The following is a 27,816-nucleotide window of genomic DNA, read 5'->3' as shown; positions in this document are numbered from 1 at the left end:
TTGAGCTGTTATTTAATTTGGGTTGGGGCAGTGCCCACATCAGCTGTTGCGCTGCAGAGTAGGTCTGCAGAGCCTGTGGCCAGCACCCTGTGGGAAGGGCTGTCCCTCCTGGGCAAGGATCCTGCCTTTGTCACCCACTGTGCTCCCTGCTGCTGCCTGCAGGGAGCTCCAGAGCAGTCACAGCACACCACCAGTCGGGAAGGCTCACGGTGCTGGAGGGGAAGGGTGACCTGCAGCCTGTCTGCCTAACGAAAAGAATGCATTCATGCTTTTTGCAGCCTGTTGCAAGGAGATCACTTACCTGAGCATTGGAGACTGCAACCAACTCTCTGGCACCTCTTTTCTACCATCAGTATCACTGCAGGGATTTAGATGCTCTTTATTAAAATTAATTCATTTAGGAAAAGGGTAGTGTCTCTTATTTCTGCCTCCAGCTACAATTTGGTGCCATTCTTTCAGTAAGAGGCCAGACGGTTTTCATAAAAATATTCCACCACAGATTACTTTCTCCTAGGCTTCTTTGTTCCTGTGGCCTTTGGTTGTGTCTATGTTCAGTTTGTTGTGTTTGTCTTGATCTTCATTTACATAGATACTTCTTGTCCCCTGCATCATGGTCATACAAAAGTCATAGTGGCAAAATATAATTTCTGTGATTGGTTTTTACAAGGCACTCAGAGACCATGTGAGTACTGCAGAGAAAACAATGTGCAAGAATTCCCACTGTGGCAGAAGCTCGCTGGCCACATTCCCACCTCCCTTTGGAAATGTTTAGAATTACTTTGATAGAGATATCACATTTGCCCACAGCTCAGGTCCATCCCTCCTTGTCCCTCAAATTTTTCCTATGAGGACTGCAGCTCTATTGCTTGTGTACTCTAAAACAATGGCAAACCATTGCTGACTGCTCATCTGGGATTGCATCTAATGGACAGGTGTGCAAGCAGAAACAGCAGTCACATTATGAGACACAGGCACAGTGGGGAGGAGATTACCTTGAGGTTTCCATTAGTCTAAGGCTGCCCTTAGAGTCAGTCCTGCAACCCAGCAGCATGTGTGCTTTGGTCACAACAAGTTAAAAATGGCTTACATCTGGAGGTCTTGGAGGGGATGATTCATATTCATATCCTTCCTGCTCACTGGCATGCTGATTCATCTGAGGCAATGGACAAAACCATGACAAACAACATCTTTCAACAATTTCCAACAACTGCATGAGAAGCACAGGGCAGTGAGAAAATGTTCTCTTCCTAAAGAGCTCCAGAACACAGAACATGCTCAGGGGATAACCAACCACACAAAGGATAATATTTGGGATAATATTCAACATATCCTAAGCTGGATGCAATAATGCTGTGTCATTTGGAAAAATGACAGCATCCTCTTGACACCTGCTCACAAGAATGACCTTGCAGAGGTCTGCTTCATAATCTAGGGCACCAACCTCCTCTTTCCTCCAACTGCCCTAAGACCCAACAATACCTCTAGGACAGAAAGGCTGAGGGCAGATGCTAAAATCCAAGCAGGTATTTGAAACCATCTCTTGCACGGTAAGGAAAGGCAGAGCTAATGAAGGAGTGAATTTGATTGCTGTGGTTGGGGCAGAGAACGGGAGGTTAAACACCCCCAAGGAGCTTTCCAACCAATAAATAGGTGATCCAGTGCCTCACCTCTCCTCCTTCCTGACCTCTCCCTGCTGCTCCCATCCAAAGACCCAACTCCCACTCACCATTTCATGGTTCTTCGTGGAAAATCCCTGCGTGCAATAACAGCAGACTGCCCAATGTCAGGGTTAGTGCTCCTTTTAGGATTAACTTCTTTTCCTGCTAACACATGCAGGACCTGCAAAGTGGAAAAGATGATAGCATTTCTCTTGGGCTGACTCAGACAAACTGTCTAGGTCCCAGAACATCCAGGCTCTGGCACACACCTGGGAAGCTGGGCTTCAGGGCTCTGGAGCCTCCATATCTTCTGTACCAGCAGCATGGCAAATCAGGCAGCTTCTGGCTCTAAGACTGCACTTATGAGGCACAGAGGGGAATCCTGCTTTTGCTTTCTAAGGCTACTACCTCCTCTGCCAGAGCATTTGCTAGAAATGCCAGGACAAAGTGGAAGATTTCTCCTGGCTTGATGCTGGGACAAATGAGCCTGTCTGGACTGAGGCATGATTCTTTTTCTGAAGTAAGTTGTGCCCCTGGGCCATACTGTGCCATGGTGCTCAGCTGCAGGAGGCTACTTGGGGATCCTTATTCCTTACTTCATCTCCTGCTTTGCCTTTGGGAACAGCTGAGAGGAAATTCAGATACCATGAAGGTTTGGGTAACTGTGACACACCACAGCACTGTTCTGGGTAGTGGAACATTAATCAATTAGGTGTGTGCTGGGGAAAGAACTCAGACATGGTCCTTAGCAAGCAGGGTAGACATCAAGCAACGGACAGAAAGAGGAAGAAAAGCATTTTAGGTGCTGCCTTAGCAGCATTTTGCTGCCACAGATTGTGGACTAAAACCTCACGGTAAGGAACATCTACCTCATCCTCTGGTCCTTCACACAGGAATTTCAAGTCTCTGGATCTTTGGCACCTGCTGCTGAAGGCCATGGGTTGTAGTCCAGCAAATGAGCTGATCCTTTAAAAAATGCTTTCAGACTAATTCCCCGATCCCTGATATTTATCACTGCAGACCTGCATCTAGGCCCCCTAAAGTGTAAGCAACACATGCGACAATGTAGCCCTTTGGCTGGACAACTTGTTGCCAAGATGATGCCAAGACCGGTGCTGCCATGCTGGATTTGCTTGTGGAGAAGGGTGTCTCCAATCCAACACAAGTAAGCAGCCTGGGGCAAGGGCTCGATGGCCCCAGCAGGGGTGTGGCACCTCCAGCCAGGTCTGCTGGGCTCCTTCGGCCTTTGAGGCCCGGTCCAATGCGGTTGGAAGGGAAGCACTTCTCAGGGGAAGTTGCTGCTCTGGCAGCTCTGCGAGTCTCCCCGTGCCCTCTGCAGGCGCCCGCCATGGTGAGGTACATCCACCAGTGGCTCACGGCCAATGAGTCTGCTGGGCACAGGCTGGACAAGGCCCTTCTGGAGCTGACCCAGGAACACCCCTGTGACGTGCTGATCACCCTCTTGCGCTGGGCCCCATCGTGTGACAGGTAGGGCAGCCCCACGTGCCTTGAGGGCTTAGGCTTCACCAGCCCGTCACCCTGTAGAGCCTGTCCCTGCTGGCTGTCAGACAGGCGGGCAGTTCCAGGATCCTCTGGCTCCTCTGTTTTCCAGTGCTGCCATGTCAGCTCCTGAGCCTGGTGCCACGCTCCCTCCCTGCCCCTCGGGGCCTGTACCCACGTGGGCTGGCTGGCCGCTGCCGGCCAGGGGCAGTGGGCAGAGGCAGGGCTGAGGGCCAGCGCGGGGCCCTGCAGCTGCCCAGGCCACAGCGCTGTGGCCGAGCCCGCCCTGACACAGAGCTCTGACCCCACAGAGCTGCCGCCACCATGTGGGGAACCATCATGTCCTCGAGCAGGACTGCGGAGCCGGCGCTGCAGCTGCTCTTCCATGTGCTCAGCGCCTGGCCCGTGCACAGCATGTACACCTCTGATGGGAGCGACGCAGGAGTCTTTGCCCTGGCTGTGAGTTTCTGGTGCCAGCCTTTGCCAGCCCCCAGGCCGCCTCTCCAGCAGCCAGCTCTCTGTGCTCCCCCCAGCTGCATCTCCCTGCCTCAGGCACTGGGCTGAATCCTGCCTTAGGGGCAGTGCTCAGGGGCACCAGGCCGCCTGCTGCCCCCGTGTCTCCCTCGACCTCTCCCTCGCACGCTCGGGCCCTGCCACATGGATGTGTTGGCACTGAGCCTTGTCTCTGGCTGTTTTATTTCTTGCAGGGAACTGTGGCACCGTGGAAAATCTTCAATCTGGCCTGGCACTCGCCTGTCGTGCTGGAGTATTTCCCCAGTCTCTTTCTGCATCTGCTCTTCCAAGCTTACATCAGCACGCAGGAGATGCCAGAAGAGGTGGAGACCTTCTGGCAGGGATGCCAGGAGCAACACGGCCTCTCCGCCAACCCCAACAGGTGCTCCGTGCCAGTCCTCCCAGTCTCCCTGTCCCTCCCATGCCCCAGGGCAGGAGCCGGGGTTCCCAGCGTGACCTGGCCTTTGCTGTGCCCACAGCTTTGCGCTGCAGACCCTGAAGGCCCTGCTCTGCCAAATGCGCTATGAGCACGTGGTGCTGTCCATGGAACGCAAGCGTGCCTGGGACACGCTGCTCCGCGCCGACACCCACCACTGTGCAGTGGGTCTGCTGGCCAGGTGAGACCTCGTTCTCCCCACCGCCCCTCTCCTTTGTGCCCGCAACGCCCCACACAGTCCCCGTGCTCATGGGCGGCAGGGCCTTGTCACCAAGGGAGGGATGAGCAGACTGGAAAAGGCCGGCAGAGGAGGGTGCCCGGGAACAGCCGCCTCCCAAAGCGCCCCCGGGGAGCTCGGGAGCAGACCAAAGGTCTGCCAGTCAGCCCTGGGAGAGGTTTGCCCGCCCAGCCCAGGAGCAATGGTGCCTTTTTCTCCCTGCCAGGGAGATGCGCCGTGTCTCCATCATCTGGTGCTGCAGCATGGCATCCTGCCTCTTTGAGCTGCTCAGCCAAGGCGTTTCAGACTGGGAACTGCCCGCCCTGGCCTTCCTGGTGGAGGTGAGCCCCATGGCCAGCGCTGCCTGGCTCAGCTGCCTCCCACCCCTCTGCCCTCTCGTAGCCGCAGCTGCCTGGGACGCTGCCTGTGCCCTGTGCTGCTGCCTTGGCTCGGCCCTGTGCACTTCTGAGCTCCTGCCAGCTGGGCACCTCTGTGCCTGCTCTGTGCCTTGCAGCTCCTGGATTGCCTGGACTTGAGCGAATGCGCTGAACAAGTCCTGGAGATCCTGACAAGGCACCTGCAGAGCCAGTCCAGGGAGATGCGTCGCGTGGCACTCCGAGGCCTCGTGGTGCTCACCTCGATGGTGAGAAGGAGGCAGCAGCTGAAGCTGTGCTGGCAGCGTGGGGCTGGGGCAAGCAGGCCCTTGGGCTCAGCTGGGCTTTGGCAGCTGTGGCAGCTGCTCCCATCTCTCCAGGCTCGCTGTTCAGCTGCCTGAGTATTTCGGGACAGGCCTTCAGTTTCTGAGCCCTGCAGCAGCAGCAGCAGCAGCGTGGGGTTGCCCAGCCTTGTTTTACACACAGGATCCAAGCATGTACAGCCTGAGCGAAAGCCTTGTGAAGCTACTGTGGGATAGGGATGAAGACATCGTGGAGAAGACCCTCATTGTGCTCATCCTCCTGATGCTGCAGAAAGACCTGGCAATAGCCAGCCCCATCGCCCTGCAGCTGGCTAAGGTGCTCTGGCACCTCTTTGACAATGTGAGGCTCTGTGCCCCCAGCCACGGGCACTTGGGTGCTGCCTTGGGCCTGGGCATAGGGGGGCCTGGAGCAGCGGATGTGGAGGCTTTTGGCTTCCTTTCCAACAGGACAACAGCCTTGTGCAGCTGCTCTCCATTCGCCTCTTCCAAGACGTGATTGCCTTGGTAGTGGCAAAGGGAGAAAAGCCCCTGAAGAAGCCTGTGAGCCAGAGCCTGCTCCCACTCTTCTTCCACTGCCACGATGAGAACGGGTGTGTGGCACAGGTGAGGCCTCCTGGGTGTCCCCATGGAAGGGGTCTCAGCTGTCTCCCCAGCCCCTGGCACCTGACGGGCTCCAGCCTCCTCCCGGCCCTGGCTCAGAGATGCGGCTCCTGTGCCCTGGGGTGCGGTGCCATCTCTGGCTCTCTGCTGCTCTGCAGGCCTCTCGGGAAACGCTGCTTTCTGCAGTGAGCTTCCTGAAGAGGAAGGATCTCAAGCAGCTACTGCAGACGGATCAAATGTGGAGATTTGCTGAGTGCTCGGTAAGGACAGCCGGGAATGCCCAGCCCAATCCCTGCAGCAGCCGCCTGCCCATGGCGCCCAGTCTGTGGGGCTGGCAGCTGTGGCCCCGGCCCAGTGCCGCACGCAGGGGCACCGGCCTGCGCCCCACACGCCGCTCCCTTCCCTGGGCCGTACGGGCTCTGCTTCAGGTTCCTCTGGCCCCAAGGCCGGTGCCGACAGAGCCCCGAGCCAGCCGGGCTCTGCTGCGGGGCGGCACCGCGGCTCGCCGGGCCCTGTGCCCCGTGCCGAGCCCGGCGCCTGCGGCTGCTGGCCGGGCCTCGGGGCTCTGTGGGCAGGGGGAGCAGCGCCGGCCGTGGGGAGCGCCCGGCCCAGGGGCAGGGCCCGCATCAACCCTTTCCCTCCGTGCCCTGCCGCTCTCTGCAGCTGGCAGAGGACAGGAGCCGAGCGGCCGAGCACCTGCGCCTGGCCCTGCCCTACCTGCGGAGCGCACAGGAGCCCCTGCGAGAGGCGGCCGTCAGGTTCATGGGTGAGCGCCAAGCCCGGCTCCCTCCCCGGCCCGCCCCATTGCCGCAGCTCGGCCCCGGCCCCGCCTGCTGTGCCGGCAGCAGGATCCGGGCGCGGGCATGTGCAGCCCCCGCTGGCCTGGGCATTGCTGCTGCCGCCCTCTGGCAGCCGTGCCCTGGGGCGGCAGCGTGCGCCAGGGGCCCGGGCTGAGCCCTGCCGGGCCAGCAGGGCGTGTGGCCTCAGGGCTGGCAGCGCCCGTGGGCGGCAGCTGTGCCTCTGAAGGCAGGACACGCTCTGTGCTCCCCAGGGATGGCCGGGCGCTACCTGACAGGGCAGCAGCCGCACTTCCGCGTCATCTGCAGCGGTGAGTGAGGCCCGCGGGCTCTCGGCGGGGGCTGCCGCTGGCAGCTGCGTTCCCTGGCCCGCCCGCCGACGGCTCCGCTCCCTGCGCGCCCCAAGGGCAGCGGGGCCACAGCGCAGACACCTTGCAGGGGCCTGCGGGACATTCCTGGCCAGCAGCTGCCAGCTCGTCCTTCTTGGCTCCTGCTTCCTCCAGGCCGTGCCAGGAGCTGCGTGGCACGGACGAGGCTGGAGGCTCTGCCCAGCTCCCCGCAGATCCAGCCCCTGACTGTGCCTCTGTTTCTCTCTCTGCAGCCCTTCAGGACATGACGGATGACAGCAGCCCTGCCATCTCATGCCTGGCGCTTCAAGCTCTGTACATCCTTTTAGCTGTACAGAGCGTTCCCTCCTCCCGGCTCCAGAGGATGAGAGACCAACTCCGCCGCCTCTGGCAGTCGCGGCCTTTCCTGTGTGCCCGTGGCTGAGTGTCCTGCCGCGGCGCTGTGGAGAACTGATCCGGGAGGCTGCGTCTGCTGGGGCCGCCTGAGCCTGCGGGGAACAGCTCTCCTCTGCCAGCACTTCCTTTCCCTTCACCCACTCCAGGAACATTAAATTGCTGTTGTTGGATAGCCGGGTGTCCAGGAGCTTTCTCTTGGTGCACAGTGTCTTCAGGCCAACGGGGAAGAGGGAAAAGGCTGCTTGGTCTGCGCAATTTGCCCGAGCGTGCAGTGTGGAAGGGAAAGTGGCCAAACGCCCCTTGGCCTTTGGTGGTTCCTGCAGGCATGTTTTTGTTGCTGTATCAAGTCTTCTGGAGCTGGGAGAACAAGTGTGTTCTGTGTTGTGAGAGTCTGTCTGAAATACCCCTCATCTCCCTTACGATTGTCATGGAGAGAATCCACCAAAAAATTAAAACCCCCGTTTGCTGATCCGGTGGCCGGAAAGTCATGTGCCTGAGGCCTGAAAGTGTTGCTAAGTTGCTGTTTTCATAGATGTTGTTTGTTATATGCTACACTGAGCTCACAGGGCATCCTGCCCTTTTGCACAATAGCTCTGGGATCCTCCCTACCTCTCAGCCTGGCTGGTTTGAGCTTTAGGGTGGTCCCCTCCTCCAAGAGAAGACCATTCATAACCACCGTGACAGACAAGTAGAGATGTAAGAAACCTCTTCATCAAGGGACTGAGACATGAAATCCCTATGTGAGAAGGCCCCTCTCACCTTCTTCCAGAGACTGGGACTGAAAGCCCCAACTCGGGGGAGGTGTACAGGGTGAGGAAGGAAAGCTGCCCAAAGCAAGATGGATGTTGCAGGTGTAGGCAGTGGACAATGAAAACAATGACTCTCGGCTGCTGACAAACTTGGACTGTGTGTACCCTTATTTCCCACCCCCCCCCGAAGATACAATAAACTACCTTTGTTTCGGCTGCAAAATCCATCCCCCTTGCCCCAATGAAAAAGAGTATAATTGGGGTCCAGATGAACTGGGCCTCTGAGACCTCCCCGACGTAACAGCGGATCCTCGACTGGACTGGACCAAAGGACTTCGTCTCTACGTCTGGTAGCTCTATCCCCTCTCTCTTTCTCTCTCTCTCCCTTTTGTCTCTCTCTTCCCCCATCTTTTTCTCTCCCTTAATCCCTCTATTGCATTTTGCTGTGCTCATTCAATAAAGGTGCATTTGTTTCGATTATCATTGCAAACACCCTTGTACTGTGTCGGTTCTTTTTGCACCCTAAGATCAAATCCATGAACCATCACGAAACACGTCTGTGAGGATGGATCGTGACACCCCCCGAGGACCCCTCCCCAAATTCCCCCCAAAGCCCCCCCAGCACCCCCAGACCCCGCTAAAACCCCCTCAAGTTCCCCCAAGACCCTCCCCAAATCACCCCCAAACCTCCTCAAGACCCCTCCCCAAATGCCCCTCACGACCCCTCCAGGACCCCTCACCTGTCCCTGCACCTCCTCAGCAGCTCCCGGAGCCCCCCGTCCTCTCCCAGCGCCTCCCCCGCTCTCTCCAGCGCCTCCCGCAGGACCCACCCGAGCCCGGGGCGGCTCCCGGGGGTCCCTGAGGGGGTCCTGGGGGGGCGGGGGGAGAGAGGGGGCACCCGCTCCATGCCCGGCCCCGGGGTCAGGGGGCGCTGCTTTGGAATCGGCTCTGATTCGTTGGAGCAGCGCGGGGAGGGCGGGAGTTGCTGTGGGGAGACGCCCGGTGATTGGTTGGTTTCGTAGAGGGTATGCTGATTGACAGGAGAGGGTGGGGGATGTGGAAGGGGCTAGCAGCGGGCCTGTTAGCTAAAGGAGCAAGAAGTAAGAAGAAGAAGAAGCTGATAAGGAGCTTTCTCCAAGGCCGTAACCAAGGAGATCGAGAGAAAGAAGATAAGAGCATTCTGCAGCTGGACGAAGCGATTTTAGAAAGTTAGGTGGAGTCAGAGTAACTTTTCACCAATGGCATGATATTGAATTATTGTGGCCAATAGCTAAGGTAGAAGAAGGGTAATCAACTGGAAAGTGTATAAAAGATCAGCCATTTTCATTAATAAACTGTTGCCAAGTGTTACCAACTGAGACTACTTGTGGTCTCTGCTTTATGTCGTGACCGCCTCGACTGCGACATTTTGGTGACGCCGACGTGATAAGAACGTAGTCGGTGGGGGCCCATACGGGGTCCTAGCAATTGGCAACCGTGACCCACTGGGACGTAGTGGGGGAGGCGGCGTTGGTGCAGCTGAGAGTGGCAGGTGGAAGCCACAGGGAGGTCCGGACCTGATTCCCTCCAATCAAGACACCTGGAAGTAGGTGAGCCACCAACTAGTAATAATGGGACAAAATTTATCTAAAGAGGAAGAAAGTGTTTTGTCTACCTGGAAAGTTTTGTTAAGAAATAAGGGAATTAATACATCAGACTATGCGCTTCGTAATATATTGCTGTGGGCTAAATCACAGAATTTTGGCACTGATCCCGACACAGCATTTAGTGTTAAGGCATGGAAGAAAGTCGGGGACAGACTTTGGCAAGTTATTCGAGCGGGAGATAAAACAGCTGTTGATTTAGCAGTAACCTGGAACTTGCTCTTTGAGGCTTTAAAAGAATGGAAAGTAGAGAGAGAAACGGAGCAAGATGCGGACGAAGAGTCGGGGCTGATAACAGAACCTGATGGGGAGGCTGAGGCAGAGGGGGCCTCTGAGGTAGAAGGGGGCTCTGATGGGGAATTTGGTGAAGAAAGTTCGGATGCCATGGGAGTTACCTGGCACGCTGCCAAAGCTTCTGGGAAAGCTGCCAAAGCTTCTGGGAAGGCTGCCAAAGCTTCTGAGAAAGCTGCCAAGGCTTCTGGGAAAGCTGCCAAAGCTTCTGGGCAACCTGCCCTAGCCTCTTCTTATCAGACCCCTAAGCCTCCTTATCTCACACCTGCGCAGCAGCTCGCGATGGTGCCTGTATATACTACACCGCTACGCCAGTTAGCTGAAATCTCTCTAGCAGAGAGAAAAACCCAGCCATCTGCCCCCCCGCTTCCCTCCTCTCTGGTCCAGCCGTCCGCCCCCCCGCTCCCCTCTGAGATGCTTGGACAACCTGCAAGGATGTATCCTCCTTTACCTGACAGTGACAGCAACAGCGAGTCAAGTGATGAGTCTCCCGCAGTAACACCTGTGTTGGGGCAAGGAGCTCTGGTCCCTTCATCTTCTAAGAGCTCTAGCCTTACTGCCCCATGGACTTTGCCTCCATGCCAAGTCACTGTGCTTCCTCGACACCCTCAGGAGTTTTGGGAATTTGTTAGGAGGAAAGCAGTTGAAGAAAAGAATTGGGACATCATAGAAAGGTTAGGTGCTCCAAGAGTACCTCAGGAGAACAGTGCCAATGCAAATGTTGCTTGTGATAACCCTATGGCTTTTCCAGTTTTCAAAGCAGCTCCTGGAGCAGGACAGAATGACAGTCATCACATCTTCGCCTGGAGGGTTGTGCAAGACCTCCAATCAAAAGTAGCTCAGTATGGTATTAATTCCTCAGAGGTAATGCAGTTAATACGTGTGATTAATGCAGATTTGCTTGCACCTTATGATATCACTCATCTTGCTACAATTCTATTCCAGCCAGTACAATATGGTGTATTTCAAGAAACTTGGAGGCGAGTGGCTGAGCGCACGGCTTTAACAAATATGCAGTTGCCTCAACATGACCCTCGTCATGCTGTGGGTGTTGATGCCCTACTGGGCTCTGGGCCTTTTGCTAATCCAGATTTACAGGCAAGGTGGGATCCTTCGATTTTGGCACAAGCTCAGCAAATTGGCATGACTGCCTTAACTAAAACAATGGAAATGGCAGCTCCAAAGCAGAAATATGTTACTATACAACAAGGGACGAGAGAACCATTTTTGCAGTTTGCAGAAAAACTTGCTGCCGCCATTGAGAAACAGGTAGATGATGAAACTTTGCGAGAGAAATTGTGTGTACAATTGGCTAAAGAAAATGCAAACCCAGACTGCAGAAAGATTATTGACACTTTGCCTGGGGAACCCACCTTGTCTGAAATGGTTACTGCTTGCTCAAAAGTTGGTTCAGTTGAACATAAAATGGCAGCTCTTGCTGCAGTGTTAAGACCTTCAGCGAAGTGTTATAATTGTGGACAACAAGGGCACGTAAAGTCACAGTGTACTGTCCGGAAAACAACATTTAGGCCAAGTGCAAGCAGTGATGTTGTATGCAACCGTTGTGCTAAATCTGGGCACTATGCTAAGCAATGCAGGAGCAAATATCATGCAAATGGTCAGCTATTGCCGGGAAACCCAAAGAGGAGCGCGAAGGGGCGCGTGGGGAAACAAATACCCCAACAACCACAACAGCAAGTGCGGGTCTTCCCAGCCCTGCAAAGCTACCCATTTGCGAACAATTCTCAGGGGCAACAAGCGGGTCCGCAGGGATTGATATACCCACCGCTGACACAGTAACCATTTTAACAAAAGAAATATGTAAAGTGCCTCTTGATGCCTATGGTCCGATAGGACGGGGATTGAGTGCGTTTTTGATAGGGAGATCAAGTACTACACTTAGAGGTATTCATGTGCATCTAGGGCTTATTGATGCTGATTATTTAGGGCAGATTCATGCTATGGTATCCATTGATGACCCTCCTGTCACTATTCAGAAAGGAACTTGTATTGCTCAACTTGTACCTTTTGTGAGTTCTGTTCCAAATACAGTGGACCGAAGTCGCGGCACAGGAAGCTTTGGATCGACAGGAGAACCTCAAGTGTTTTGGACTGAGAAAGTAACAGAGAGCCGTCCAGAAAAGACATGCACTCTCACCGCCAGTGGATGTCATCCAGGAACTATATCAGTAACAGGTTTGATTGACACTGGAGCAGATGTCACAATACTCTCACGACTTTGCTGGCCTCAATCCTGGCCTCTTACTCGTGCAAGTTTTGGACTCCTGGGATTGGGTGGTGCTACAACAGGTGGCCTGTCAGCCATTGTAATTAATGTAAAACATCCTGATGGCCAACAAGCTAACATCAGACCCTATGTTGCCGATGCTCCTCAAAGTTTGTGGGGACGAGATTGTTTATCTCAATGGGGTGTCAAAATTACTACGGATTTTTAATGGGGGCCACTGTGTTGCAGGGCAATGAACGTCCAGTTGTACCCCTGACATGGTTGACAGATAAGCCTGTCCGGGTTCGCCAGTGGCCCCTGACTACTGAAAAGCTTACTGCCCTGCAAGAATTAGTTACAGAACAATTGCAAGCAGGACACATTGAGGAATCATTCAGTCCCTGGAACACCCCTGTTTTTGTAATAAAAAAGAAATCGGGAAAATGGAGACTTTTACATGATTTACGGCAGATAAATGCTGTAATGGCAACAATGGGAGCTTTGCAACCAGGCCTTCCTACACCCACGATGATTCCACAGGAATGGCAAATAGTTGTCATTGATCTAAAAGATTGTTTCTTCACTATTCCATTGGCTGAGCAGGACAAAGAAAAATTCGCTTTTACGGTGCCTTCTATAAATCATGCGGAACCTGATAAAAGATATCAATGGAAGGTACTCCCACAAGGCATGAAAAATTCGCCAACTATTTGTCAATGGTTTGTGGCACAGGCCTTGTCAAAAGTGCGGGAGCAATTTAAAAACTGCTACTGCTATCATTACATGGATGATATCTTGTTGGCATCTGACAACAAGCAACAGTTGTCAGCTCTTAGACAATGTGCTGTGACAAATTTGAAAGCCTTTGGTTTGATCATTGCTCCAGAGAAAGTGCAGGAACACATGCCTTGGAAATACCTAGGTATGTTGCTGACCATCATGCCTTTTCTATTCTAGGTGTTCCGTGTCATGTAAAAACAGATAACGGCCCAGCATATGCTTTGCACAAAATGCAAGCATTCTTTCGTGCTTGGGGCATTGAGCATTCAACAGGTATTTCACATGTCCCCACGGGCCAAGCAATTATTGAAAGAGCTCACGGACTTCTTAAACGTCAGGTTCAAAAACAAAAAGGGGGAATGCAACAGGAGCCACCTCAAGTGAGATTAGATAAAGCTCTTTATGTGTTAAACTTCTTGCGTCCCCTACCTGACTCACAGTTATCTCCAATCTTTTGCCATTTTTCTTCTTTGAATTCTAAGCAACCAAATTTCCATAGAAATGTCAAGGTATGGGTCAAGGATTTGATTACTGGTATATGGTCTGGTCCAGTGGAACTGATAACCTGGGGAAGAGGTTATGCTTGTGTTTTGACAGATAATGGTCCTCGATGGGTTCCTGCTCGCTGTGTCAAACCTTACCTAGAGCGTGTGGGAAAGGACAGGATCGATGGTTCTGCAGCTGAAGCAGAGCGTGCGGATGACACTGGCTAAGACCATATATCGGTACTTGAAGATGGATGAAGGACAGGAACAATTGTATTAAGAGTGGGAATTTTGTTGATGGTTGTGATTGCAATTTTGTGTGTCCCCTCTCTGCTTGGGTTTTTGCAAAGGGCCCTGCAAAAATCCATAGCAGCTGTATTTACAGTTCAAAAACAAAAAAGGGGGAATTGTGGAAGGGGCTAGCAGCGGGCCTGTTAGCTAAAGGAGCAAGAAGTAAGAAGAAGAAGAAGCTGATAAGGAGCTTTCTCCAAGGCCGTAACCAAGGAGATCGAGAGAAAGAAGATAAGAGCATTCTGCAGCTGGACGAAGCGATTTTAGAAAGTTAGGTGGAGTCAGAGTAACTTTTCACCAATGGCATGATATTGAATTATTGTGGCCAATAGCTAAGGTAGAAGAAGGGTAAACAACTGGAAAGTGTATAAAAGATCAGCCATTTTCATTAATAAACTGTTGCCAAGTGTTACCAACTGAGACTACTTGTGGTCTCTGCTTTATGTCGTGACCGTGACCGCCTCGACTGCGACAGGGGGAGGCGGGCTTTGCCGAGGGAAATTGGTCAGTTCGCCCGGTGATTGGTCAGTTCAGGTCGAGAGAGGCAAGAGTAGCTGAGAAGAGGAACGCTGTGATTGGTTTGTTCGGTGTGAGAGGCGGGCATGTCTGAGGGGAGGCATGCAGTGATTGGTTGGATCGGTTCACAGAGAGGCTGGTGTTCCTGAAGGGAGACCCGCGGTGATTGGATGGTTTGGAGCAGGGCGCACTGCTATTGGTTGGGAAAAGTCCGGTTTTTTTAAGGGAACGTTCCCGGTTTTTTGGGGGGAAAACTCTCAGATTTTTAAGGAAAAATTCCCGATTTTTGCAGGAGAAACATTCGCGGAGCTTTTGACCCCACGTGGCCCCAAATAACTCAAATAACGCCAAAACACTTCAAAAAAACCCTAAAAAACCCCAAACAATACCTAAAAATCTCCCAAATAACCCCAAACAAATCCAAATAACCCCAAAAAACGAAAAAACCTCCCCCAAGTAAAAGCCAAAAAACCCCAAATGATATCAAGCACAGCGAAAAAAACCCGAATATACACCAAAATTAACCCCAAGAACCCCAAATAATTCCAAATAAACCCACATAAACCCAAATAAGTCCAAACAAACACTAATACTTCCAAATAACCCCAAATAAACAGAAATAAACCAAGTAAAAACCAAGATAAACGCCAAATTGTCCATCAATAACCCCAAATAAACCCCAAACAAACCCTAAATAAACCCAAATAAACCCCAAGTAACCCCAGTTCCTCCTGTCCCCACCCCAAAACAGATCCCGACCAATCGGAACGCGCGACACTGACGACGATCCACTTGCTGGGCACAAACTCAGACCACTGGCCCCGCTCAGCGATTTTCAGCCAATCAGCGCCCGGCCCGACTCTGACTCATCACTTGCCAGCCACAGACCAAGGCCTCTCTTTGCGGTAAATACTCAGAGACCAGGCGGGGTAATTTCCAGCCAATCAGAGTGCGTCTCGCTGATGACTCATCAGTTGCCGGCAGCGGAATTTGGGGAGGGGGAGAAGGTGATCCTGGGGATGGGCTGGGGACGGCAAATTATTCCAAAACGGGGTCGGGAGCCCAAAACAGAGCAGGAGGGGCCTGAAGCCCCCAAAACCAAACACGGGGAGGGGATTAGGCTAATGATCAGAAAGGGGAGGGAGAGCGGGGAAAAGAGGGTCGGGATGCCAAAATTGAGCTGGGAAGGGGATGAGGCCCCCAAATTGAGGTGGCAGGGGAATGGGACCGCCAAATAAGGCTGGGATAGGTATGGGGTCCCAAAACTGAGCCGGGAGAGGGATGGGACCTCCTAAATTGAGCTGGGATGGGGGTGAGACCCCAAACAGGATGAAGCAAATTTTGTTCCTAGGATATGTAAATGAGTTTATGGATATGCAAAAAGTTTATGAATATGCAACAGGCTGATGTCATGGGAGACAAGGACCAAGGAGCAAAGGTTGTTATGGCCACCAAGACGCCCCAGATATTTTCGGGGACACCTCTTAATTATTCTGGTTTTAATTACATCAGCCTGTTACATATTCATAGACCCTCATGCATAACCATAAACTCATTTACATATTTAATGAACTTTTTATATGGCCCATCCTTTGATTACTACTACTACTACTAACAATAACAATAACAATAATAATAATAATAATAATAATAATAATAATAATAATAATTTGAAATTAAGGGCTCTCAGGAAAAGATATGGGAGTAGAAATAACAGTTCTTTATTAGGAAAAACTAAAAATACAAATACAGTAGTACAAACAAAAAAACAACAGTGACAGAGTCAGAATCCTCCGGGAATCCAGTGAAAAAGTTTGATCCTTGGGGAATCCAGTGGGAAAAGGGCTGATGCCTTGGGAATCCAGTTGAAAAGAGCTGATCCTCTGCAAATCCAGTGGGAAAAGCCTGATCCTCGAGGAATTCAGTAAAAAATGAGGCTGATCCTATGGAATCCAGTAGGAATAGGGCTGATCCTTTGGGAATCCATTTCTTATCCCCCAAAGAGAGGGCACAAGAAGGCCCGTGGAGTTTTTATAGGGTATCCCAAGGCTGGAGTTGGGGTTTGGGTCAGGGGAGGAGTTCTTATCAACACAACAAGGGTGAGATCAAATTCCTGCCTCTTAGCAACAGCAGCACTCCACACAGAAAACATCCCCAAATCCTAAATTCCCTCTAAAACAACTGAGAAATTATGGAACTTCAGATATATTCAATCAATTTCCTTAATTTAACCCCGTTTTGGGTGTTTTTAAAGGATGAAGGTGAAGTAGAGGGAAATTAAGGCCAAACAAAGAGCAGAAGCACCCAGGTGAGTTCTCAACATGGATCACAGGGAATGTGAGTGACCAGGGCTGTGCCCAAAGTGTCTCCTCCAGCAGGGGATGGAGCTGGAGCAGCGCATGAAGCTCTGCCCGCACTCGGGGCACTCGCAGGGCTTCCCTTAGTGGCGCCTCCGTTGGTGTCGGGTCAAGTCAGAGCTGCTGGAGAAGCTCTTCCCACACTGGGGACACTCGTAGGGCCTCTCCCCAGTGTGGATGCGCCGGTGGGTGATGAGGGTGGAGTTGTACTTGAATCCCTTCCCGCAGTCGGGGCAGCGGAAGGGCCTCTCCTCTGTGTGAATCGGATAGTGCCGGAGGAGATGGGAGCTGGTCTGAAACCTCTTCCTGCATTTATCACACTCATAGAGCCTCTCCCCTGTGTGGATGCGCCGGTGGGCGATGAGGTTGCAGTTGTGCTTGAATCCCTTCCCGCAGTCGGGGCATTGGAAGGGCCTCTCCTCTCTGTGAATCCGATAGTGCCGGAGGAGACAGGAGCTGGTTGGAAACCTCTTCCCACACTTGGAACACTCATACGGCCTGTCCCCAGTGTGGGTCCTCTGGTGGCTGATCAGGTTAGAGCTCCGGCTGAAGCACATCCCACACTCCCCGCACTCGTAGGGCCTCTCTCCAGTGTGAATCCTCTGGTGCCTGATCAGGCTGAAGCTCCGGCTGAAGCTCTTCCCACACTCCCCACACTCGTAGGGCCGTTCCCCAGTGTGGATCCTCTGGTGCCTGATCAGGTTGGAGTTCCACCTGAAGCTCTTCCCACACTCCTCGCACGTGTGGGGCTTCTCCCCACCATGGAGCTGCTCACGGAGCAACAGCTCCGAGCTCTGGCTCTGTCTCCGGCCGCCTTCCCGGCCCAGGCTGGCTCTTTCCTCCTCAGATCCCCGCTGGTTGCGTTTGTAGCCCCTCCTCGTGCGGCATCTCCGGGGCTTTTCCTCCCCGTTGGCTTCCTGTGCCGTGGAGCCGCTCAAAACGGCCTCTTCCACCAGGTTCTGCCGCGGGCATTTGTCCTCCCTGCTCTCCATGCTCAGCTCCTGCTCTGGGGGAGGAAGGACAAGGACAGGATGGGATTTGCCTCCGTGCCACAGGCAAGGGCAAGGAGATCCCCCAGGGCTGAGCTGCAGCCGGGGCCGTGCTGGGCTGGGAGATGGAGCAGCACAGAGGGGAAAGGGGCACTGACTTCCTCCTCACCTGCCTCAGTGTCCCAGGGAAACTTCCTCTTCCTCGCAGCCTCCTAGGCCTTGACAATGGGAAATCCTGGTTTGGGGAAAACAAGGGATGAGAGCGTTTGTAGGAGCATCAGGGGGTAGGACGGTCGGGACGGACGGAGACGAGAGAGCTCTGCAGCCAGGGCGTGGAACTTGCGGTTTATTGCAAAGGGCCTGGGTGCAGGGCCCTGCTGGGAGCTGCCAGGCACAGCTCGGAGCAGGCCCGAGAGAAGAGAGGGGTAGAGAGGGTGAGAGGGTAACGGAGTAAGAGGAGAAGAGCGTAAGAGAGTAAGGGTCCCGTTACAATACAATAAATCTTCTTCTGTGTTAAATATTATATTTCTCACTAACCAATCTAGTACAAGATACCAATCCTATAGCATTTACATACAGCCTGTAAAAATCATTACATCACCATACGGTGTTACATTTTAAACCCTAGAAACTCCTCTTTGGACCCCTCCTGCTGAGCCAGTATGGTCTGCTCTGACCCTTGGATCTGCCTGCAAGCAGAGGGAATTGTTTCATCAAAAGGGGATTACCTTCAGTTCGCCACACCATTGTTTTCCAGTTGTTCACTAACTAAGGTATCTCAGATCTTGCTTTCATTTCAATCTTCATAGTTTTTATTTTCACAAAATCTTTTGCCAGACAATCATATTTAGAAGGCTTTCCTGTTTCATCGTCCCCAAAACCCACTGAGTTTGAAGGTCCCTCTGCCCAAGTCCATCTCTACAAGTCACTTGTGGAGAGCCTGGTTCAAGCATGGCTTAAAGAAAGAGGCCATGAAGGTACTCAGCTGAGGGAAAAATAGAAGCCTGCTGTAAAGCAGCCTTTCCCAGGCTTGATTCTGTAAATAATTAAGGTTCTCAGCCACCTTTCATATAAACAACAAGATTCTCAGACCGTTCTGTCCTTGGCTGCTACTGGGAACAGACAACCAGTCTGGGAACAGATATGAAGGTTTTGAGAACCTTTCATATCATGGTGGGAACACTGATCTTGGTTTCAGTAAACTAACTTCAGGTATTGTAAACAAAAGGAGGAGCTGAAGTTTTCTCTACAGCCTATCAGGAGCTCAGATTTTGCAATATGCATGAAGTGAATTAACACTGTTATAAAAAGTGCCTGATTGATGAATAAAGTGGAGTCGATGCTGAACAATGAAAGTTGGGTCTCCCCCTCCATCTTCAATAGTCACTGGCCATCAGGGCTCCACAAAAACCTCCCAAACACCAAGATTCAGCCCAGAAAAAGCCTCCCAGGAGTTCCCCGTCCCTGTTCCCTCCCCTCTGGTGTGTGGAGGTTCCCCCTGTTCCAGGTGCTTGGGGTTACGCTTGGATTGGGGGTCCCCCTTTGTGCCCGGTGCCCGCCCTGCCCAGGCTGCTGGCAGTCCCAGCAATGCCAAAAGCTCCCCCCGCTTCGCTCTCCCCATTTCGCGATGCCGGGGCTGTTTGGGCTCCCGGGCTCCCTTCTCCCCTCGTTCTCTGCTCTGGGCTGTGAATGAGACGAGGGCTGGTTGTCCCAGACCTGCCAAGTGAGTGCTGGAGTCTCCCACGCTGCGTTTCCAACTTTCCTGGAGGGAAGCAGCCAGTAAAGAGACACAGCGAGTGAGAAGAGAAGTGAGAGAATTCCCCGGGGAAACTGGGACTGGGTCTCAGAGAGGGGCTGGACCCCTCAGAGCAAGGGAGCAGAGGAGTTTCCGAGCCCAATCCACTAGGAAATGGGACAAAAGGGGCTCCTAAAAGTTCTGTTGGTTTGAGGGATAAGAGAGCCCAAGAGCATCCAGAATTAAAACCTGCTGGGTTGAGGAATTAACATTCCAAGAGCATCCACGGCTGAGCAAAATTCTGCCGGATTGAGGATATGCTCAAGAGCATCTGGGGTTGGGCAGCACAGCTGGGTTGAGGGATATCCAAGAGCACCAGGACTGGCCAGAAACACCTAAACTTGTAATAGGTGATGTGAAAGTGTAGTATATGGTAGAGATAATTCATGCTACTAGTGTATAAAATATTGTAAAATCCACATTATGTCTCTTGACCATCCTGGCCAGGAGCAGTGTCTTATTCATATACATCTAGTTCCTGGACTTGGTTGAGATAAACATCGGGGTTTTTAATGAAAGAACAGAAGCTTCCAGGGCGATAATCGCTGGCTTCCCCCGGGTCACCAGGTCCACCCAAGAGTGATTAATGCCTCGACATTACAGCTACCACAATGATCCACAGCCCCACCCTGATGCATGTGAATGCTGACTTCCCTGGAGTCTACTGACAACATCAGACACCGGGACTGAGTCTTTGTCCACCTCTGCACAGGTAAAGCCAAGGTTATGCATGGGAAGAGAAACAAAGAACATTCGGTCATCTCTGCCTCGAGCAGAATAAACTGTAAAAGAACTCGCTGCGTCAGGCAGCATTTGTGAACAGGGGGAGACTCTGACATTCGCAGGTCAGATCCGTGTTCACCCAGCACCGAACCCGGGCTCGACGCTCACCCTTGGCTGTGGTGGTTTTGACAACCGAACTTCAGTCTCACAGACAAATTAATAAATCTTTGCGAAATTTTCTTATAAGTTTGGCTCTCGATTTGATCATTTATAACAAAAGGTACCTTATTGTTGTCTTGTTGTGTGTGAGAGTGAGTCACACACAAAATCAGCCTCAGCTTCCCGGGTGGGTGGGAAGGGGGGCTGTGGAAAGAGGAGTGTGTGACCCACAAATAAGCCATTGTTCTCCTGGCGTGTGGGGGCTGTGGCATAAGGTACAGGTGACCTGCAAACGGGCCATTGTCCCCAGGGCGTGTGAGGGGGCCGTGGCTAAAGAGTGTGAGTGACACACAAATCAGCCCCACAGGGGAACGGCACCGGAGGCAGCAGAGTCAGGGCCCTCCCAGGAGGCCCGGAGATACTGAGACCCAGAGGCCACCCCAAGGCCAGGGGGGGCCACAGGGACCCGCGATTCTCTGTCAACAGGGATCCACTCTGTGTCCTGAGGGCGGGAAAGAATGTGTGGAAGTGAATGACAACTAAGAGTGAATGTAGAAGAAGGAAAGTATAGGTAATATGGATTGAACATTTTAGGCCTTACCATATGTCCTTGGAGGGAGGTGTATTGTACTGAAAGTAGTGTGAGAAGAAAGTTTTTTATTTTTGCGTGTGTAGTTAAAAGAAAAGTGGTATTTAGGTTGTTAGGGAATGTGAAAAACAGAGGCAGAAGATGAATAGATAAGATCTTGAAAACGAGACAGAAAACCAGTAAGTAGGATACAGGGAAAAAAAAGAAAAAAACGAGTCCTTTGGGAGTTATGTTAGATAACAGAGATACACCTCCTTGCAAAAGGAGAAAATACAGGGTATGTAGTAGTCGATGGGAAAAACATGCAAACTATGGAAAAAGGGAAATTAACCTTAAACTAGTAAGCTCAAACTTGTGAATTATATACTTTAAAAAGAGCACTAGAATATTTAACACAAAATAAAGGAACTATATATACTGATTCAAGGTATGCCTTTAGAGTAGTACATACCTGTAAAAAATTTGGAAAGGAAAAAGATTACTTAATTCAAGAAGAAAAGGACTAGTACATGAGGAACTTACTTTAGAGGTTTTAGAGGCATTACAATTACCTAAAAGAGATACCTATAGTACATATTAGGAAGCTCCAAAAGGGAAAGACCCCAGAAAGAGGAGGAAATAATTTGGCAGATCACAAAGCTAAGGATGCAGCAGAAAAGTGAGCTGAAAGTTATGTTAATATTAACTCAAAACGAGGAAAAACTGGAAATTTCAAAATTTAGGGAAGCTGAGAAAAAAGAATTAAACAAGACAGGAAGTGAACAAGATAAATCAGGGAAATGGAAACTTCTTGATGGAAGACAATTACCTAATAAAATGTACTTCTAGGAAAATATTAGAAGACAGGCATCAGAAAACACACTGGGGCACTCAAGCTTTGTGTGATCATTTTTTCAGGAACAATGGGTGCACTGGCATTCTTGGATTTAGGATGTATCCGTAATTTGCCAAAGGATAAATAAAAAAGTGATGAGAAAAATATTAAGAGAATGTGACTTAGCTGGTCGGCCATTTCAAAGTATCCACGCAGAAGTTTGGATTTGTTAGGTTCTGTGCTTATTTGTAAAAAAACCCCATTTAATCTAGAAGAAAGAGACTATGCCATATGTTAGACAGGAGATTTTAGGAGAATAAAAATCTTTGAAGTATCAGAATGCCCCGAGAAAAAACAAGAAAAGAAAAAGGGGAAATTAAAGGGAGGGGAACAGGAGGAAAAATCAGAAAGAGAGTGGGATGCTCTGCAGGTCTTGCCCCCTCCGTTCGCGGCCGAGGCGCCTGTCCCGGGTCCCGGCTCGCTGCCCGCCTCAGCTCCGCCTGCCCCGCTTTCCATCCCAGCTGCGGCCTCACTGCCCAGGGCAGCTCCACCTGCCCCGGCGCTCTCGCTCAATTTGTGTGCCCTGCTCCCACTGCCTGGCCCGCGGCCGCTCTGCCGCCCATGCTGGGCAAGATGGGGGTTGCTCTGTCCTGCCGCCTGCTCCGAGCTCACCGCGCCCACCGCACCCAGGGGGGGTCCCAGCCATCCCATCCCCGCCTGCCCTGCCCGTGCCACCTGCGCTGGGCACCGCCGCTGCTGCCGGGCTCTCCCACCTGCCTTTGCTCTGCCGGGAGCTGCCGGATCAGCCGCCATCAGCCATGTGGGGGCTGCCCAGGCTCCGCCTCGGGCTCCACGGGAAGATCCCCCTCTGCCGATTCCGGCAGCAGACCCTGCCCACACTCCCACCAAGCCTCGGCGGGATATCCTCCCCTGACCCCGTCCTGCTCTGAGTTACGTCCCCTTGGAAACCACAGCTCCGGCTGCTCAGGGAAACTCTCTCTCTCTACAGGAAGCACCTTATCGAAACACTAGGAGCTCAGTTAAAAGGCAGCCCTCTCCAAATTCTTTCTCAAAACACGGCAGAACAGCGATACAAGGTAAAAAAGTGAAAGAGTTAGATGAAGGGATTGGTCTATTCCCGTTCAGAGAGGTTCCCACGGGAGGGATGCTCTGCCCCGCCCCGCGGGAGCCACCAGCGCCCCTGCCGGCCGTGCCCGGAACTGCACCCAAGGGGAAAGCACCGCAGCCCAAAGGCCGGGACTGGCTCCGGGCTCTGTTTGCTGTCAGTGCCGCAGCTGTTGGTGTTTGTTTGCTTTATTATACACACTAGTAAAGAACTGGTATTCCTATTCCCATATCTTTGCATAACAGCCCCTTCATTTCACTAGTCTAAAAATCAAGAGGGAGGGGGTTTGCATTCTCCATTCCAGGAGAGGCTTTTTCTGCCTTCCTGAGCAGACACCTCTCTTGTAAAGCAAGACAAGCACCCACAGGCACTGAGGGGGCTGCAGGAGGGGCACAAGAAGGCCCTGCAGCACCTGGGCACAAAGGCACAGCAGGTGAGTGCAAGAAGGGAGCAGCAAAAGGCCAAGCTGAAGGCAAAGGCCATGGTACAGCTCCTACAGCGCCTGAGGGATCAACCCCAGGGCCCAAGGGGGCCCCAGCACCCAGGGCACGGCTCGGCCACAAGCACCTGGCACAGGCATTGCCCTCCTCGGCAGGGGAGAGCCCACCCAAACAGCCCCTGGCAAGGAACCAGGGCTCCAGCTGCAGGGCACAAGGACACTGCAAGCACAGACAGCAGCACCCTCAGCACCAGCAAGTCCACCCCTTGATGGACATGGATTGGCAGGGCTGGCACAGCTCCCATCACACCAGGGACCCTCCACACTGGGGCCTTTGAGAACATTCAGGTGGGTCTGCATTGAGAGGAGGCATTTTCTGATGGAAACAGGGGCCTCTCAATCCACTCTGAATCTTAGACCTGAAGGGGAAAATAGTAAAGGAATATTTTAATTTTTAAGGGAATGAGTGGGAAAGATGAGCAGGTATGATTTGTTCAACCACTGTTAGAAGCTGTGGGGGATAGGTCTGAAACAAATGAATTTCATTTTCTGCCTCCTATAATTAAATAGGAAAGAATTTGAGAGCTGGATTTTAATACCGTAAAAGGGGATACAGAGGCTAGTTCTGTTCTACCTTTGTGCGAAAATCTTACCAGGCCCATGCAGAAGTGAACCCAGAAGTGTGGGCAGCCCCAGGGAAATAGGGAAAATTAGATATGGAGTCTCTACAAATTACTTTAAAGCAACCAGGACAAGCAATATCTGGTTCCAAGAGAGGGAAGGAAGGGCTCATAGCCTGGTATTGAGTTAAAGGCAGGACTTTTGGAACCAAGGATGCCTCCCTATAATACTCCTATCCTGCCAGTCAACAAACTGGATGGACAGACACAAGGAGCAAACACAGAATTTTCAAGTGTTAAAATGAAGATTAACTAAGGAGGCTGGCCTGGACCTTCCAGACAGGGTAAAAGAATTTGAATTATAGGTGGATGCTAAACAGGGTCTTTCCAGAGGAATTCTTATGCTAAAACGTTTAACCTTATATAGGACCTCCTACAGTTCAAGTATGGCATCAAGTTAAAGCTTTGACAGCCAAGAGAGCCTCTAAATGGATGAGCAGGGCTCTGTTATTACAGTATGAAACTTGTTCAGTGGCACAGGAGGATTTAGAACTGAGGACAGGGCAAGGGTTTAACGCAGCCTCCTGTTTGAACAGCCGGGAGAGGGGCTGGCAAGGAACCCAGGACTGCACTCAAGGGACAGAGCTCCAGACCCCGGCTGGGACAGATTGATGATGGGACATTCCCTGGCCTGAGGGAGAAAATGTGTTTGTGGATGGCTCTGCAAGGGCAGCAGAAGGGAAAAGAGCTACAAGACAGGCTGTTATTAAGGAAGGGGAATCAGACACAGAGCAGGTCACCGCCCCATACTCAGCTCAACCCGCGCAGCTCTGGGTGCTTGTGAGAGCCTGGCACTGAAATGCCCTGAGCAGGAAGGCTTCAATATCTTCTGCTGACACCATGGAACCTAACAGGGAGGCAAAAGCAATTCTCACTGCTTCAGCAACCACTGGAGCAGATATCAAGGCACATTCTCCCACAGCAAGCTGGGCTGGCACACAGCCTGCCCTGGCACTTTGCTGCTGCCAACACCCAGCCAGGACATCGGCTCCTGCCTAAGGAGTGCAAAGCAGCACCACTGGTGGCCAAGGGGCCCATGCCAAGTGTCCCTGAGGCCAGAAACAGCCGCCAGCACAGCTCAACACGGGGGACCCCTCAGCCTGGCCACAAGGGCTCTGAAGCCCCGGAGATTTGCACTTCCCGCCTGCAGCAGGAGGATGGGAGGCCGCCCCTGAGCCTGCCCTGAAGGCAACGCAGCAGCAGCCAGGGCTCCACAGCGGGCCAAGCCCCTGCGCCTGCCCACAGATCCTCGGCTGCAATCCTCTGCAATCCTGCCCACCCTCCTCTGCCATCTCCAGCCACTGGGGCCAAGCCTTGCTGCCACTGCTGCAGCTTCAGCGCTGCCTGGGCCTGCACTGCCACAGCTGCTGGGGAACACCAGGGCACAATTCCACTCTGGGGCTCACTCACACCCACACTCTGGGCTGCCTGCCATTGCACTGCTGCAAAATGTACCGAGTTTGGTTCTTTTAAACCTTATTTCTCTGCTCAGTCTTGGTTTGTCTTTGCCTTGGGGAAAGGAATTTTAAAGCTTTTATTTAAGGGATGTTACACCACTCAATGGAGATGAGTGTTAACATCCCAACAGACTGGGAACAGCACACAAGACACCCACAGAGATAACGACCAGCAACAAAACATCAATATTGCCCAGCAGCAAACAGCAACCAACAGCTACCCCAGACACTGCCCCCACCAGAGCTGGAGACACCTGGGCTGGAAAAGGCTGAGAAGGAAATCCAAGAGTGAGGAGACCGAATTCACATCAGAGGGGGAAGAAATCCGGGTCCAACAGGAAACCAAACTCAAAAAACTTACAAAACTTGGAAGCAATGAACATTAAAGTTGTGCATTTAGATTGGTTCAGACTACATAAAGTATAGGAAAAATCCAGTAAAACTCACATAGCATGGAATGATTTTCTCTGCAGAGCCGGGCTATTTCTGAAATAAATTATTTCTGTTGCACATCCTGGCCAGAACCAAGGAATGCCTTGACTCTTTAACACTAAAGAGATTGTTTCAATGACAAAACTACAACATGAGAAAAAATTTACATAATATTCCCACTTTATATTGTCAGGTAGGTTTGGGGCAGAAGTGTGAGAATCAATTTTTGGTCTGGGTTTTTCCATGTTCGCCTTGATGTTCTATTTTTCAAAACTGAAGAGCTTTAACCGTAACACTTTTAACTGGTAAATAATTCATACTTTTTTTAAAAAGAGCAGATTCTGAGCGGGCCACATGTGACTCACCAGATGGCTGCCGTGGAAGAGAAGCTCCATTCCAGGCAGCCTCCACAGGAGCTTTAGAAATGCAAATGAACACTGCTGGGCAAAGTGTGGACAATGCACCTGGGTCTCTTGCCTGAAGAAGGAATTGGGCTCATTCCCTCTGCCCCTCACCCCAAGCTCTGCCTGCTGGCACTGATGGAATTTGCACAGCTCAAGGCAGAGCCCAGGGGGAGGATATCTGACCCTGCAACACAAACGGGTGAAGCTGCAAAAGGAAACAACAAAAGGAGAATTTGGGGAAAACTTCACTATAAATAAATGCAGGGGAATCATCCCTCTGCCCACTCCAACATGTGCTGGCACTGTCTGTGTTATATAGGGTATATTAGAGCACTGGGGATTATTTTGCTACCTAAAATTCAGGGAAATCAGTTGGGAATCCAAGGATTTGATGATTTACTTAGACAAAAGCAGTCAATTGATGCAGCCCTGGCTGGAGAGAGCGACCAAAAATGGGGAAAAGATGAACGGCCAGCAGAACAAATCCTACAACACCATGGACCAGGCCCTGGGAACCCAAACCAATTCATATCAGGAGCCACAGAACCCATTTCTCATTTCAATGGCATCATCAGATTACAAGCTGCCCTTGCAATAATAACCAACCAGACAGCTCCAGCTCCTGACCTTCCTGCCGACCAATCCACTGAAATGAGGAACACAACACCTAACCATGGGATGGGATCAGATCATCTGTTAGCAGAAAAAAGAGGAGTTTGTGGAAAATTAAATGACTTAAACTGCTGTTGGAAAATAGATGACAAAGGAAAAGCGGTTAAAAAAAAAATAACACCAGAAACAAAAAAGCAGCTCATGTATTGCTCCAAACGTGGAAAGGATAGGAATGGGACACGGTTTTGTGGTTCCCTGGCACACCATGGGTTAAACGAATGCTGTTTCTCCTCGGATGTGCTACAGCAACTCTCATCTTTTTACCATGCTCCACACCTTGAGAGTGCAGCTCATTCAGCAGCTGAGCGAGGGGCCAGGGACTTGTAGATAAGGAAATAAGGGGCGAAACCAACAGCTTCAATAAATGTTACTAATTCACATGGACTGCTGCTCACAGAAAGTCCCGCAAAATTCCTGAACTTCGAGAAGAACAAGGATTTAACAGACCCATTAATATCGGCTGTTTTACGAAAGTGGGGTGCACATTAACGAGGACATGCAGTTGGCAGATGGGGAGGTCTGAACCTTCCAAGTACCTCAAGCAGGGGGCAAAGGGAGAGGGAGATGAGGCCGGGAAAATGAGGATAAAAAAGGAGGCTGCGAACTACAACAATGGCAGAGAGCCCTCGGCAAATGCCACACGGCCTCTCCCTCTGCTCAGCAATAAAGTCACTTTTACAGGACTCCTCTGTCTCCTCTGCGCACACAAACCTCCGGCCACGGCAATTTCCCCGCACAGCCCCGGGCACGGGGCAGCCCCCTCTGTCCCAGCCACAGCAACCGGGCCGAGCCAGCGCTGCTCCGGCAGCGGCTCCTGCCGAGGCAGCGGCCGCAAGGAGACCGCGGGCAGCCGCTCCTGCAGCGCCCTCACGCCAGCGGCAACACGGGCCGGACACGGCACAACCAACCCGCCCGAGCCCCCTGCCGCCCTCGAGGCCCGCAGCCAGCCCCGAGCCCCCGCACAACCCAGCGCGGCTCCCACCTGCGCTGCGGCCGCCTCCGAGCTCCGCCGCCGCCTCACCGCGCTCCGACCGCCG

The 27,816-nt window shown here is 52.0% G+C and overlaps 2 protein-coding genes across 5 annotated transcripts in view; one reads left to right on the top strand and one right to left on the bottom strand.

Annotated features, from left to right (window-relative positions):
* Window positions 1-27,816, top strand: part of LOC141725816 (uncharacterized) — an 80,825-nt gene that overhangs the window by 32,802 nt on the left and 20,207 nt on the right. The window lies entirely within an intron of this gene.
* Window positions 15,843-27,816, bottom strand: part of LOC141725833 (uncharacterized) — an 81,610-nt gene continuing 69,636 nt past the window's right edge. For 2 of the 3 annotated variants that reach the window (XM_074529961.1, XM_074529960.1), the window contains exons 2-3: window positions 17,659-17,724; window positions 15,843-17,506 (exon numbers count right to left, since the gene is read on the bottom strand). In XM_074529961.1, the coding sequence (XP_074386062.1) occupies window positions 16,584-17,492 (909 nt within the window). In that variant the 5' untranslated portion in view covers window positions 17,493-17,506; window positions 17,659-17,724 and the 3' untranslated portion in view covers window positions 15,843-16,583. The remainder of the gene's footprint in view (window positions 17,507-17,658; window positions 17,725-27,816) is intronic. The other variant, XM_074529959.1, reaches the window with a different exon arrangement.

This window comes from Zonotrichia albicollis, chromosome 31, assembly GCF_047830755.1.
Source record: "Zonotrichia albicollis isolate bZonAlb1 chromosome 31, bZonAlb1.hap1, whole genome shotgun sequence".
In the NCBI taxonomy this organism is placed as follows: Eukaryota; Metazoa; Chordata; class Aves; order Passeriformes; family Passerellidae; genus Zonotrichia; species Zonotrichia albicollis.
The sequence above is the reverse complement of the archived record's forward strand: the minus strand, read 5'-3'. Positions and strand labels throughout refer to the sequence as shown.